This window comes from Podarcis cretensis, assembly GCF_951804945.1.
Source record: "Podarcis cretensis genome assembly, chromosome: 12".
In the NCBI taxonomy this organism is placed as follows: Eukaryota; Metazoa; Chordata; class Lepidosauria; order Squamata; family Lacertidae; genus Podarcis; species Podarcis cretensis.
The window spans coordinates 26,218,569-26,232,831 of NC_137181.1; the positions used below are offsets into that span (position 1 = coordinate 26,218,569).

At 39.8% G+C, this 14,263-nt stretch overlaps 1 protein-coding gene across 2 annotated transcripts in view; it reads left to right on the forward strand.

Moving 5' to 3' along the window:
• The first annotated feature begins 3,829 nt into the window (after positions 1 to 3,829).
• Positions 3,830 to 14,263, forward strand: part of RUNDC3B (RUN domain containing 3B) — a 31,884-nt gene continuing 21,450 nt past the window's right edge. For both annotated transcript variants that reach the window (XM_079948359.1, XM_079948360.1), the window contains exons 1-7: positions 3,830 to 4,278; positions 8,436 to 8,551; positions 8,725 to 8,858; positions 10,247 to 10,332; positions 11,272 to 11,361; positions 12,537 to 12,617; positions 13,174 to 13,342. In XM_079948359.1, the coding sequence (XP_079804485.1) occupies positions 4,175 to 4,278; positions 8,436 to 8,551; positions 8,725 to 8,858; positions 10,247 to 10,332; positions 11,272 to 11,361; positions 12,537 to 12,617; positions 13,174 to 13,342 (780 nt within the window). In that variant the 5' untranslated portion in view covers positions 3,830 to 4,174. The remainder of the gene's footprint in view (positions 4,279 to 8,435; positions 8,552 to 8,724; positions 8,859 to 10,246; positions 10,333 to 11,271; positions 11,362 to 12,536; positions 12,618 to 13,173; positions 13,343 to 14,263) is intronic.

Sequence of the window (14,263 nt, forward strand, 5' to 3'; positions counted from 1 at the left end):
AACACACCCCCACACACCCAGTTAGCATGTTTATAAGCAGATACCAAGAATGCAGACTGGTTGCAGGTGTGAGCCCACGCTAATCCCGGAAATGTGGACCTCCTCAGTATCTTTTGCATATTCTGATTTGTTCAGTAAAGTCATGCTCTTTTGCTGACTTCACAACTTTTTGCAGATTTCACAAAATTTGCTGACTTTTGCAACTTTCATAAAAACCATACCTTTTGGTAGCAGATAATCACTGATGCTTTGAACCAACTGATCTGTCTCAATAGTGATGGGGCTAAAGCTTGTGGGTATACTGTTTTTAACTGGATAGGAGTGTTTAACATGGTATACAATGGGATAAAGAAAAAACCAAGGTGCACCTAGGCAAACATAACTTCTTGGCTCAATGAGGCCACCTTGTGGCAATGTATTGGTATGGCTGAGGAAGAAACTTTTTTTGCTTTCATTACAAGTCAACTGAGACTGCATTCCCAGGAATGTATTAGAATGTATTAGAATGCATTACGAGGGAGTAAGTCCTTACTGAACTCAGGTGAATTTAAGATTTCACAGTGAGTCAGGAACATGAAGACAAAGGGGCTTGGGTCCAAAATAGCTAGAAACAGACGTTTATTTTTAAAAATGATAAAATTCATTTTTAAAGCCTATTATGCCTTTCCCTCTAATTCTTTTGGTGCTCCCTTTAAATCAGAGCAATTTTGCATTTCAGAAATGCAAAATAATGTTTTAAATCAAGCCGCAGTTTCTACTGTAATCATTCCTAAACAAAAGCACACTGTAAAGAGATGTAAGCATTAAAATATGCCCCCCCCCAATTCTTTATTCTTTCTAGGCGGGGGGCTCATCTCAACTTCATATTATTTCTTAAAATGTTGAGGCCACGATCAAATATAATTTTAGTGCATAACTCCGTACTGGATATAATAGTTTAGAAAATGGTGAGTAGATTGTTTATACAATGGAATTATGAGTTTGTGCTGTAGGATAGTAAGCAGAAATCAGTTACTGTACCAGTTTCAAAATGTAGATTTCAGCTTGTCTACATTCACATGCAGTGATACTGGTTAACACCATTTGCTGGCTGACTAAGCATGCAGTACTAACCCACTTACTGGGTAGTAAGTTTAATATACATGATAAATGCCTATTGCATTCAGGAGGCAGTAAGTTTACTGAGTAGAACAGTGTTTTCCATTAGATGGAATAAAAATGTTTGTGTTATTTCATTTGCAGCTAGAGTACAATATTTGCATAATTGCAATGTGTAGGAATGTCAAAAGCCATAAAACAGAAATAAAGTATTGCCCAGGTGGTCTCAGCAAATTATGAAAGGCAATTTACTCCTGCAGTGGTAATGCACCTTTATTTGGGACTAAGTTGAGTTAACAGGCTTATTTCTGAATAAACAAGCTCAAACTGTAAACTTCAAGTGTGAAAATGGCCTAAAGACTCATAATTAATGAAGCACAGCAGCACTATTTTCACATGCCCCTGAAAGTGCTTCAATACATGAGGCTTAAATCACTAAGGCTCAGTCCTATATAGTGGTACCTCAGTTTACGAACAGTCCTGTTTATGAACTATTCAGTTTACGAACTCTGCAGAACAGGAAGTAGTGCTCCAGTTTGCGAACTTTACCTCGGTCTATGAACGGTGGAAGGGCACTGGGGGCAGTAGGCCTCATTAGGGAAAGCGTGCCTCAGTTTAATAATGGATTTGGTTTAAGAACAGACTTCAGGAACGAATTAAGTTTGTAAACCGAGGTACCCCTGTATTCACTTAGCCAGGGTAAGTCCTATTGAGCTCAGTAGAATTTATTTCTGAGTAGACATTTATGGGCTTGCACTGCACAGCAACATCCTAAACTCATTTACTTGACTCCAGGAACTCAGTAGGACTGACTTTTGAGTGAAGATGAATATGATCAGACTTCACACTTCTTGTACAGTATTCTATAAAACTTTTTGCAGAGGACCACTCCTCAGAATCTCTCCTCCATCAGATAGAAATGGGCAAAACAACATGCTTGGACTGCTAATGGGCCACAAAACTGTAGAACAAAAGTTGCCCACCTTGGAGTTCAGTCCATTTTTGCAGCTGTTTGCGTTCCCCTTCATAGCTCTGGGAAAGAACCATGACTCCTCACTTGGGGGAAGTTCTGCCTCTTCCCTGCTAGGACAGAACCCATATCCTTGGCATGCTGGGTTTTCTAAAACAATGTTTTCAAAAATCTTAATTCTTGAATTAGATTATTTTATTTTGCTTACATGTGTGATATAAATATAGCTTGATGTATAGCAGGTGGCTGAGCTCACTTGCTTTGGTTATCTGGTTTGCATGCACAATTAGTTCTTGTTTTGTGCTTGGGACATAAGTTGTTTTCAGATGACGAGTTTATTAAGCATTCATCCTGAGTTGTTTGCACAGAGTTTGCTGGGAAGATATATGAAGCCAGCTATTCAGTGAGTATTCATTCTGATCTGTTTGTATATGATGCCTCTTCAAGCAATTGTTATCCAACACTTTCCAGTGCCTTTTCCCATCAAGTTCCTGACTGTAAAATTTCAGATTTATATAGAAATCTGCTTGTAGTTTGGATTGTGTTACGTTGATACATGTTGGTCTGCTATCATGTGCTGTTGTATATTGTCTAATTGAATGATAGAAGAGGTTGTAAGCACACACACATATACCTTAAATGAAAAGAATGCTTTTGCTGGGCTCTGTCTCTTTATTGTCCAGGTACAAATATATGATGCTGAAGTTGGTTACTAGTTCCCAGTTTCTTATTTGCATAGAAGTTTGAAACACAGCTCAGTCAGAAAAAAAGCTGAAGTTGTTATGTCCCTAAAATAAACTTTGACTGAGCTATATTTCAAACTGTCATGCAAATATAGAGTAGAGGGGACTTCAGCATCGTCAAAAATACTGCGTTTCAAGATTTGACAATACACTTTTGATAATATTTATTTTAATATTGTTCTACACTGCCTAAACACAGGAGGCATGTAGAAATGTTTTAAATAAATAATAACTAATGTAAGCTTAATATTTAAACAGCAAATTGGGGAAATGTTTTTTTAAAAAAGTGGCTTTACTGTCAGGTTGCGAATTTTCGGTACCTTGAAGATTTAACAGCTGTAATGTGACATAATGTTTCTGTGGACCAGATGGCACCTCTTCATATGCATGACTTGCTATCCTCAGCCAGTGGATGCACCCATTTGCACATCTCTGTATGCCTATATAGACATGCACACACACGTGTGTGTAATGATGCCTGTAATCCACCAGGCTGTGAATTTTTATTTTATTTTATGGGGGGGGGGGGAGTGAACTGGGCTCCGGTACTTTTACCCTCCCACCTTCTCATGTATGTTAGCCGGGTAAATCGTTATCTGACGAAACAAGCTTTGGTGTCCAAAAACCTGACGCCGCTATAAATTCTGTTTTGCCTTGTTGTAGGCTCCACACAAGCCTCTGTGTGTTTTACTGTGACCCACCAACGCGGCTCACACGAGCATTGCGAATAACAGTCTCAGCAACAAAGGAGCGTGACTTTTATATAAGTGCGAGGCGAGGAGGAGAAAGGAGAGCGAATGAATCAACTGCGGCTGGCGAGGGCGCACCTCCGGCTCACGAGCCACTTCAACCCCCCGGCTACCCCCCGCCCCACACAACGCTCCCCCGCCCTTTCCGAGCCTCCTAACGGACAGCTGCTGCCATTATGGGAGAACCCACGAGCCCCTTGCTTAGAAGACCAATCCCAGTTTTAGGTCCCGCCCCTGCTGGCATGCCATTGGCTGGCGGAGCCGGCGCTCTGCAGTCCTGGCCTCGGGGTGCTGCTGAGGCGATTTCTGAGGTGCAGCCGCGGCTTCGAAGGCTCAGACGAGCGAGGAGTCGAGCGGAGCGGAGGAGACGCTGCTACCGCTGCTGGGACCTCCGGTCCCTTCTCCCGCCGTGGCCTCATGCCCAGCCGCGCTGCCCCCGTTTGGGTGCCTAGTGGAGGGGTTGCCGGGCTTCTCCTCTTCCGCCTTTTAGGGCGGTAGCTGGGGCAGGGGAAAGGAGCGGCGGTAGAGCAGCCGCTGCCCCCCTCACCCCCGGCGTTTCCCGCCCTCCGAACAAAGGCGCCGCCAGAGGCCCCCGCCTCGCCCTCCGCTGCGAGATGGCGTCGTTCAACATCGGGGGACTCAACGCCTCCTCTCGGAGGAGAAGCGTCCATTCCCGCAACGCCACTGTCGAGAGGCGGAATCTCATCACCGTCTGCAGGTGAATTGGCTCCACCACATACACACGCAGGCACACGGGTTTGTCTCCGTATGTATAGGGCTGCATGTGTCGTCGATAACCCCGCTCAGTTGGCGGCCCTGCTCTGCAATGCGTGCCCAGCAGACCCCCGCTGTGCTTCAAGGGGCTTGCACAGTAAATGCCTTCAGGTTTTGCTGCCTTAATCCGGAGTAAGCGCCACCACCCCGCGCTCTCTTTTTCCGTTCCGCTCTTGCATTTAACAGCAGGGAGGGAACCCCAGCTTCTTCTCCCCCACGCTGGCTCTGAATGGTGGTGGGGTGTGTGAAAAGGATGCTCAGGGCGCAGCTAAACTCTGCTTAGGTAGACTTCGGGAACAGAATAGGGAATTCCCTCCACTTTTGCATTCGTCTTCTCTCTCTCCTCCCCCTCCTGATGCTGCCCCTTGAGCATCTGTGGAGAACTCTTTCCCATCTTCCTTTCCCATCTGAATTTGCTACAGCTAATTGCATGTGTGCTGTTAGATGTGTCAAGTAGGGGATACTGGACTGGAATGTGATCTGTGTTAGGGCATTTGTATGGTGAGTGAAGGTGTATAGCCTGCCTGATTCTGGCCCCATCAGGCACTTTTGATGATTCATAGAGTTGGAAGGGGCTAGTCATCTAGTCCAACCCCCTGCAATGCATGGGGCTTGAACCCACAATCCTGAGATTAAGAGTCTCATGCTGTACTAACTGTGAATGCCAAGAGAGAAATATTACTATACTAAGCCCTTGAGTTTGTATTTGCCCCATTAGCTATACAGGATGCAATCTCTCTACCTCGCAGCTCGGTTATACTTGAACCAGATTTCAGCTTGACAACAGTCTGTGTTGAATGTCATGGTACTACTCCAAAGCATATGGAGGGAAAGTGATGTTCTATTAATGTGACTAAGGAAATATGACTAAGGAAAACACAGGGTATGTCTCTGCAGAAGAGAACTGGTGTAACAGTAATGATGACAAGCTCCTATTACTAAGAGGGGGCAAAACCTTCCCCTTACCACAGATACTGTGTCTGGCTTAGTTCCCATGTGTTTGTGTCCCTGGAGTTCTTCCCCATACAAATGAATGGTTTAGCTTTGCCATTCATTCTATTGGGGGGAGATTAAAGGCTGCTTTTGTGGCACTGTTATAGTAAAGGCAAAAAATGTCTCACACGGAATGGCATAGATTTCACTGAACCACGGTGTGTCACTGCATCTCACCAGGGAGCAGTCTCACCACCCACCTCCATCTTTAATAATGATGTGCATTTTGCTGGTCGATTGATATCAGCCTCTTCCTAGCATATATGTGCTTTCTCTCTGTAATGCTCCGTTCATAACATTCTGTCCAACTCCAGCAGTCTCAGAGTTTGACTATGAATATGAAGTGTTACGTCTATCAAAACATTTGTCTGAGTTCCATAGCACACAATAAATAGGTTGAAGTCTAAGATATAGCTGAGGTAAGGCAAACCTACCATTCTCACCAGACATTGGAATCCCTGAGTGTAGGAGCTTAGTATCTCCCATGTCAGTGAACATCTCACATTTGGTTCTATGGGTAAAAAACCCCCAATGCACTTAAGAACAAGGTTGCAGTGGAAGAAAACCTGTCAAGCCACCAGTGGGGATACCATGGGAGCTGCAGTGGTCCAGACATGCATATATGTCAACACTTCCATCCCTTCAGGCTGTATTTGTGGGAGAGGCTTTTCTCTCTGTGTTATCTATGCAGGTTCTGAGTTGGAAGAAGGGAAAACATTCCTTATTTCATTGTTGGTATGGGTTTGTGTTTGGTTGAGGGGAATGAAAGGGTGGCTAGATGTGAAAAAGCCAGATTGGCTCTGTTGCCTTTTCCAGAACAATGGTCTCAGTGCTGGTCTGATGGTATGGAGTGGTCAAGGTAAATGCAGGCATGTAATGGAACTGAAGAAAATAGGAGAAATGATCAGTCCCCTCTTTGCTCATCATGTGATGCTCCCTTCCCAAATTAATGACAAACAGAATAGTATTCCTTTTTCAATAGTATTCCTTTATTTATTAAATCAGTAATATATACTTCAATTACATACACAAATAAAGAAAAAGCAATGCATTTGAATAAAAATTAATCATGGATAATACAAATTTGGGTCATTTCATTCACAATCCTGGGGTGTAGGGGTGGGGATATTATTACTGAGAGGCAGTAATATATTTTTTTTAAGATTTGTTTTATTGTCTTCCAGGTCTTATGATATTCACACTTAAAACTGAAAAGTTAATAAATATTCCAAATACTAGTGTATTTTACAGGAAGCATTTGAACATTGCTATCATCATCTGTTGTAAATATATATTACAATCAGGAAGACTTGGCTTAAATGTGGTTATAGCCATATTTATGTTTATGGGTGTTTTTCTTTACCTTTGTGGAATTTCACATGCTCAGTTTCTTGTATAAGCTGGTAGGCTGACACTTACACATGCATATTTACATGTTCCAGAGTCATAGATGTTTGGTAAATTAATGTTGAATGTTTAGGCACTGGAAATTCATTTATGTGTAATGGCACATTCTTGGAACCCTGCACAGGCAAACATGTATTTCTCTTACAAAAAAGAAGAAGAAAAAGGCTGGCACAGTTAAAACTAAGGCTCTAAACATTAATGGTGCCATTACTGTATTCTTAGTTGATCTATTCTGTCGAAATTGCCTTTCATTTAGCTCTATACATTAGAAGTAGATTTTTCTGTATTATAGCATGTTAATTGTTTATTTTCAGTCAGAAAACCCCAGGGTTTAATTATCTCAACTTAGAACTATATTTGGGGAGGTTTTTTTAATGTGAACTGGGACACATTGTCATATCAAAATGTGAGTAAAAAAGAATGCTGTGGGTGTTGAACTCACACTGTGGGTAACTTTCAGTGAATTTAACACCCACAAACTTGTCTTGTCTCACATAATTCAACTGATAGCCCTCTCCAAGTCCTGTTCTCCCCCTTTCATCCTCCAGATTTGTGCCACTTTGTGTCCTGTATTTAGTTTGTGTGAGAATTCATTGTAGTTTTAAAGTATGAAGAGAGACTAATGCTCTCCTCCCCTCTGCTGTAACAGAGAGATAAGGTGCGTACTTGCTGCCAGTGTTTGATTTTAAAAAGCCTCAGAGCATATACTCAATTCCGAAACTCTGTTATTCAACACTCGTTCAGTTCTTCTAGCAAAGCTTTGGAAACATGTACTTGCCTGCTCATTTGTAGCAGTCAGAATGGTCTTCAGGCAACCAAGCATAACCTCATCCTTACTTCTGCATATGATTGTGCTCTCTCCTGTCAGATGTATCTACAAATACACCTTTCCATTATGTTTTTTGAATTGGAACAATTAAGTACAGTGCTGTGGCTGCTACATCTGCAGTCCAGGTTTGATACAGACAGGCTGAGTGCCTACCTGACAGCACCAGTAGCTGTGATTCTCCAGTTGAGTAAATGCAGCAATGGTGTTTATCATGCAGATAAAGGTGTTTATCATGCAACTAGTGAGATGGGGATGGGTGGGAGGGAGGGAGGTACTATTGTGTATCCACATGAGTGGTGTTTTACTTTACCCATTTTATTATTTCGAAGTGTTTAATATCTAACAATTTTTTATTTATTTTTACAAATTGTGTAGTGCGTACCACTCAGTTACTACTATCTGGTGGAAGAGAAATTAGGGCAAGCTCATTGGTCCCTCCCACATCATTGTGTTCCCATTACCAGATTCATCATCTTCCACATACTAGAAGTCTATCAGGAAGTCTTCTGTGCTCATGTAGGCTGCCCATCTGAAGGAGTTTAGAATGCTCTTCCAGGGAACTAACTCAACACTTTTGATAAATACTTTGGATAATAGCCATTGTAATCTGAACTTCTTAACAGAACAAATATACTGCTTTGAAGAGGCACAAATCAACTGCTTGATTGGCTGTGGAGTAAAATATATTTGCATACTAAGGTGGAATATAGTGAAGAAAACTCAAATATTGTTGAAATCTAAATGTATTTGTTTTGGAAATTACAAACATCAGTGGTGTGCTTTTGTCAAGAAATATGCTTCTCTAAAATACTATGCTGTCCAACCTGCATTATATTTTAACATGAATTAAACTCATGCTTTTTGTATCTTAGGTTTTCTATCAAGACACTGATTGATCGATCCTGTTTTGAAACTATTGATGATTCTTCTCCTGAATTTAACAATTTTGCAGCCATTCTGGAACAGATTTTAAGCCATAGACTCAAAGGTAACTGTTCTGATTTTATGTTATATGACACTGGATCATCTGCCTATACATTGCAAATATAAATGAGGTTCAGGCTGTTTTAATTGTTATGGCTTCATCATAAAGAACAGACATTTTATCATTCAGGCATATATATTTTAATTGTTTATTTCTCTTTCTGATATCTGTTTCAGGTCAAATAACTTGGTTTGGTTATGAAAGTCCTCGTAGTTTCTGGGATTATATTAAAGTAGCTTGTCTCAAGGTTTCACATAACTGCATCTGCAGCATTGAAAATATGGAAAATGTCAGTTCTTCAAGAGCTAAGGTGAGAAGACTATTCATTTTTAAACTTTCTAATTTATAGCTAATGTCCCTATGCTATTTGCTGCTGTTAAACATTTTATATTGATAGATATATCCAAAAGCTTTCTGTGCTGGTTTATTTTGAGGTAAATTAATGCTGTGAACAGGTCAGGAACCTTATATTTTATTAAAGCCTGTAAGACTTGTTATATAACTTCACTCGTTCATGAGTTTTTGATTCTACCTTCTGTGATGAGCCAAGTGGTGTGTCTTTGTGGTTGCATGTGTGTTTTGGAAAGCAATAGGTGATGTTAATGCTCTAACCATGGGTCTGTAAACATGATCATTGCTATCATCAAAATGTTTTAAATACTGCATTTGATCAGATCTCATAACACGAAAACTTTAGTATGAATCTTTTTCTGGTGAGTGTAGGTGTGTATTCATATTTTGAGTTTCATATAACTGCATCTCAAAGGATTCTTGACTTGAAAGTTTCCATATAGTTTCCTGACAAAAACAGAAATAGTACAATAAATTTTATTTTGTATTTCTTAACTTGTTAAAGCACAAATGTATTGTTCATAACTTTTTTGGGGGGAATGTATGAAAAATCTGTTAAACTGGTAGGACATTGTAGCCCTGTGGATGAAAAGTTAGCCATTCTTGCACGTCTATTACCTATTTCCTACTTGTCAGGAACTTTGTTAACAAGCAGAAGAAAAACTTAGGTAAAAGCAGTGGTCACAACTTTCTTAAGCTTGGGTGGGTTGCAGGAATATATTTTCTGTGAAGACTGCTGTTAGATAATTATATCTTGCTTCTCAGATTAATGATTGCTTTTAGAAAAACAGTACTGAGTCTGAATGATATAGCCCATTCTACCACCTTATTCTATGGTATATTTAAAATGTACATTTATTTAGGGGTGGATGCATGATGCAGGCTGGGTTCACATATGGACTGTGTGGTGGCATGCGTGAATATGCAGGAGACAAGTGGTGAGAGTTCAGCTGTCATCTGGTTTGGATGACTTGGAGGAAACCAGTACTGCTCTGTGCTTTCATTGTGGGTTGGCACAAACAAGTACTTGAAAGAGATTGCTTTAAAAAAACACAAAAACCCACCCACCAGAATTGCTTACAATTCTGAGTACTTGCTTATTTTTTAATTTTTTTAAAAAATGAAGTCCACTGGGGTTTTGCTGCAATAAGATTTGTTCACTTTAGACTTAATTTGGGGAGAAATGGACTGCAGGTGAATGATCACCAAGTGTGAAGCTTATTGCTTTGCTTATTGCTATGTGACACTACTGTTTTCCTTCTGTCAGCTTGAATGGTTTTCAGAGATATAAATTGTATTCAGTTGTTCAGTCTAACAATACCTAATTCATGGCTGCTTCTTTTTCAGGGAAGAGCTTGGATTAGAGTAGCGCTTATGGAAAAGCATTTGTCTGAATATATTTCCACAGCTTTGAGAGACTTCAAAACAACCAGGTATTAATCTCCTTTATTCAACAAAAAATTGAAGTATATTTCAAAGGTTCATCTGTATAATTCTTTTATTATATATTATAATATTATAATAAATATAATATAATAAATATTATAATAAAAGACTTAAGTCATTTTTCACTTTTCAACTTTTTCAACTTTTCACTTTTTGTTCTAAAAATGATTATAGAAGGAAGGTCCTAATCTGCCAGATGTTTATCTTCTCCCTCCCCAGCTGGCTCACTTTGACAGGTGGGTGGGACATCATCTGATTTTACAATCACATCAGGTCACTGATATGTGGATGAACCCACCCTCCTGTCAGAGTTGACTTACATTGGTGGGGGTGAGGACAGTAACCAGAAAAGCAGCAGCTATCAGGATGAAACTCATCAATTCAGTCATGTTCTCTGCAGGTTTCTGAGCAGGCTTTAACACGCACATCACATCAGTTGATGAGTGGGGGGTAAAATGTTGCTGCCTTGTGGGGAACTGGTGTGCACAAACAACATGGGATTGACCCCCACCCTCTTCCATAATCTGACTTCACCTGCCCATTGAAGAGATGTCAGTGGATTGACTGGTGGGCATGGTTTTGGAAAAATGGTGTTGCGGGCCAAATTGGATCCCCTGCTTTATATAGTGATGGAATACCGAAATCTAGCACATGCTAGATGTGCTCTTTTTTCAGAGTAACATTTTACTTTATACTGGCCAGTTGATGTGATTAAATAGGGTTTAACACTTGTTTGCCCATTTCACAATATCCTTGAAAATTATGGGAAGAGTTGAGGTTCCAGTTGCAGTATTGAGCAAAGTAGTTGTGAAAACTTTGTAAATAAGAAATTGCTAGCTGACAAAACAGTTTGTCTTTAACTTTGTGTAGCTAGCATGTCACTAAAATGGCAGAGAGTATAACTGAACTGGAAATTAATCTTACAGAAGATTCTATGAAGATGGAGCAATTGTCCTGGGAGAAGAAGCAAACATGCTAGCTGGTATGCTGCTGGGCCTCAATGCTATAGATTTCAGGTATTCCTGTGGATTTAAAACTTTTCTGTGGTATAAGGTTGTTGAAGTATGAGGAGGGAAAGCTTATGAAATTTGGCATTGGAAATAACTCTAGAAGTTCATAAGCTTATTTTGTCCCATATATAATTGAAGGATTTGTCTTCAATTTTTTGGTGGCATATGTCCTAAAATGCCAGTCTGAAACTTGTATCCTGTTTTAAATCTAGTTTATTGCATGGTACCTTTTCATTATGTTTTTTGTTGTAGAGTTGAGCATATAAGTGCAGCTACTTGCTCAGCATGTACGTATCTCACATTCAGGAAGTTAGCTTTGCTGAATGTCATCAGAAGATGGGAGGAGTGTCTTGTTTTTCCAAGGTAAAACTGGAAATTGACACCAAGTGTTACATCAGATGTAACACTATGCTGTGATTTAGTATTATGTTAACCTTCGCAATCTTCAGACTTACATGCTCCCTTCTCCTGGCACTCTTGCAAGGAGGAGATCAGAAGCATTTGCTTTCTAGTTTTAAACTGACCACAGATCCCAGTTGAGAGAACTGTGATTAAACAATGGTTCATGAACAAGCCAACATTATAAACCATATTTTTGATCCTGGCTTGTCTGAACTACCCACAGTTTCTGCAACTTCAGATAAAGTGGGGAGCTGTGGTTAATTTTAAAACTGAAACTCTCATTGGGGCTGCATCAAAGGAAGAAAGGGGAGGGTGTGTGTGCAAGTTTGAGAGTCATGCAGATTTATTCATGGAGTGCCAAGTCATAATTTAGTGTTATGATCAATCAATCCCTATTCTGTGACTAAGCGTTTTCTGTTTGCCACTCAGCGCTTTATAGTAACCATAGCTGTCTGTTATATGGCAGAATTAAATAGTTCCTACTAATATCTCCTCAGTTTTACCTTTGAGAGTGGTAACATCAAGTACAATACAATAATTGTATTGATTTTTTATATATTTATTGAAATAATTATAGACTGCACTTTCATTTAAAATATCACAAGAATTCTTTCTTGATTCAACACAAGCCTAACTTTTCATTACTGAAAATAGTTTCCATATCTCCTGTATACTGGCAATTTTGTGAGAAAATCAAATTATATGCTAAGGTTATTTAGTATTACTATCATTCCATTTTCTTGATTTAATATGATTACTGATTTCTTGCCTTGTATAAGCTTCTGCCTCAAGGGAGAGGGCCTGGATGGCAACTATCCAGCTGTGATAGACTTCACACCTTACCTGAAGTTCACCCAAAGGTACCTTTTTATTCTCGTAATTTCCTCTTGGCTGTAAACTTTAACTTAGACCAGGCTAGCTTTACATTTATTTATCACTTCAAACACTTCAAAGTGGTTTTTCCACTTGTCCTGTACTTTCGAGTTGTGGGTCCGAGTGGTTTTGCCTTTGCCCCACTGCTTTCCCCCGGAAAACCTCCTTAATGCTAAATTGGAACTAGCAGCAGTCTGCAGAAAATCCAATTGATGTTTGTTCTGATTCAGCACTAAACCACAAGTTTTTCCAGGGGATAGTGGTGGTGCAAACAGAAGTGTTGTGAACTGCCTTGAGATCTTCAGATGAAGAGCAGTATACTAGATAAATAAATGTGTGACTGAACCCTAATACTGAGTTCCCAGTGTTTTGCACAAGGAAGAACTTGCAACTTCATGATGCATGTGTAACAGATTTGAACAATTGCATCCAACCCTAGTTAGGGGTCTCTTCAACAATGGCTTGCATTTCTAAAGCAGAGTCTAGATCTTTCAGCTGAATTTTGCAACAAACTGTTCTTGGTTCTCAAACTTGGTCCTTTAGTTCTGACAGCATCAGTAGTGATGAAGAAGAGCTAAGAACACTTGGCAGTAGTGGCAGTGAAAGCAGCACACCAGAAAACATTGGTCCTCCTTTCAACATGGATGAGAACAGCTGGTACAACAAATGCAAACGGGTGGAGCAAAAATACCGCCTCACACTGGAGCAGAAGGTAAAACCTTACTTTGGCTGAAAGAAGCTGAAGATATTTGGTGTGTTACAATTGTAAATAGAAAATGTTATAAACTTAATTTTAGAGAAATTTGTTCTTTCATTGGAAAATAATTGCTTTATTTTGGTATGGCTTTCTATATACGGAAACCTTCAGACATGGCTGCTTTAAACAAAAAAGGAGCTCACTAGAAGTATTTCACATTTACTTTCCTCTTGCTGTAAAAGCTCACAACTAGCCTAATGGTAGCACATGAAGTCAATATAGATTATATCACCCCAAATGAGAGTGCTTGGGAAGGACTTGGAAAATAGTAGATTATCTTTCATTTTATAGAAGAGCAGACAGAAGATCAAAAACTTGACATACCATCTAAAGAATAGAAGCCTCTAGGATGCATCTCTTTACCCTGGCTTTTGACACTTGAGATGTGTATTTTCAAGACTCACCCTATTCCTGTGACTAATTTGTTTTGGCTGCTCTTAATACTGAATTTTAAATTATTGTAACCCTGGAGCCTGCTGGTGAAGGGTGGGTAGTGAATTTAATAAATATGATGAAGTTGATGTCACTCTGTGTAAATACTGAGTTTGGCAAAGGAACAACGCTGTTGTTTTGGCAATTCATCTGTGCTGAAGCCACAGTTTATTCCACATCTCCCCTCTGCACCCATTGAACATAAGCCTCAGCCACTGATAGAAGCAACTGTGCTTAAAAACACTTTAGCTATAACTACTAAATTTAAAAGAAACTTTGACTATGTTTTAGTAGAAGTGGCAGGTACTTTTTGAAACTACTAATTCAAATTATTCCTTAAAACAATTACTCTCATCTCCTGAATTGCGAATCTAGAACACTAAAAGTAATGTGGAATGATCTTGGATGTTTTGTGTCACGTAAGAACATAAAACAGAAGAAGAG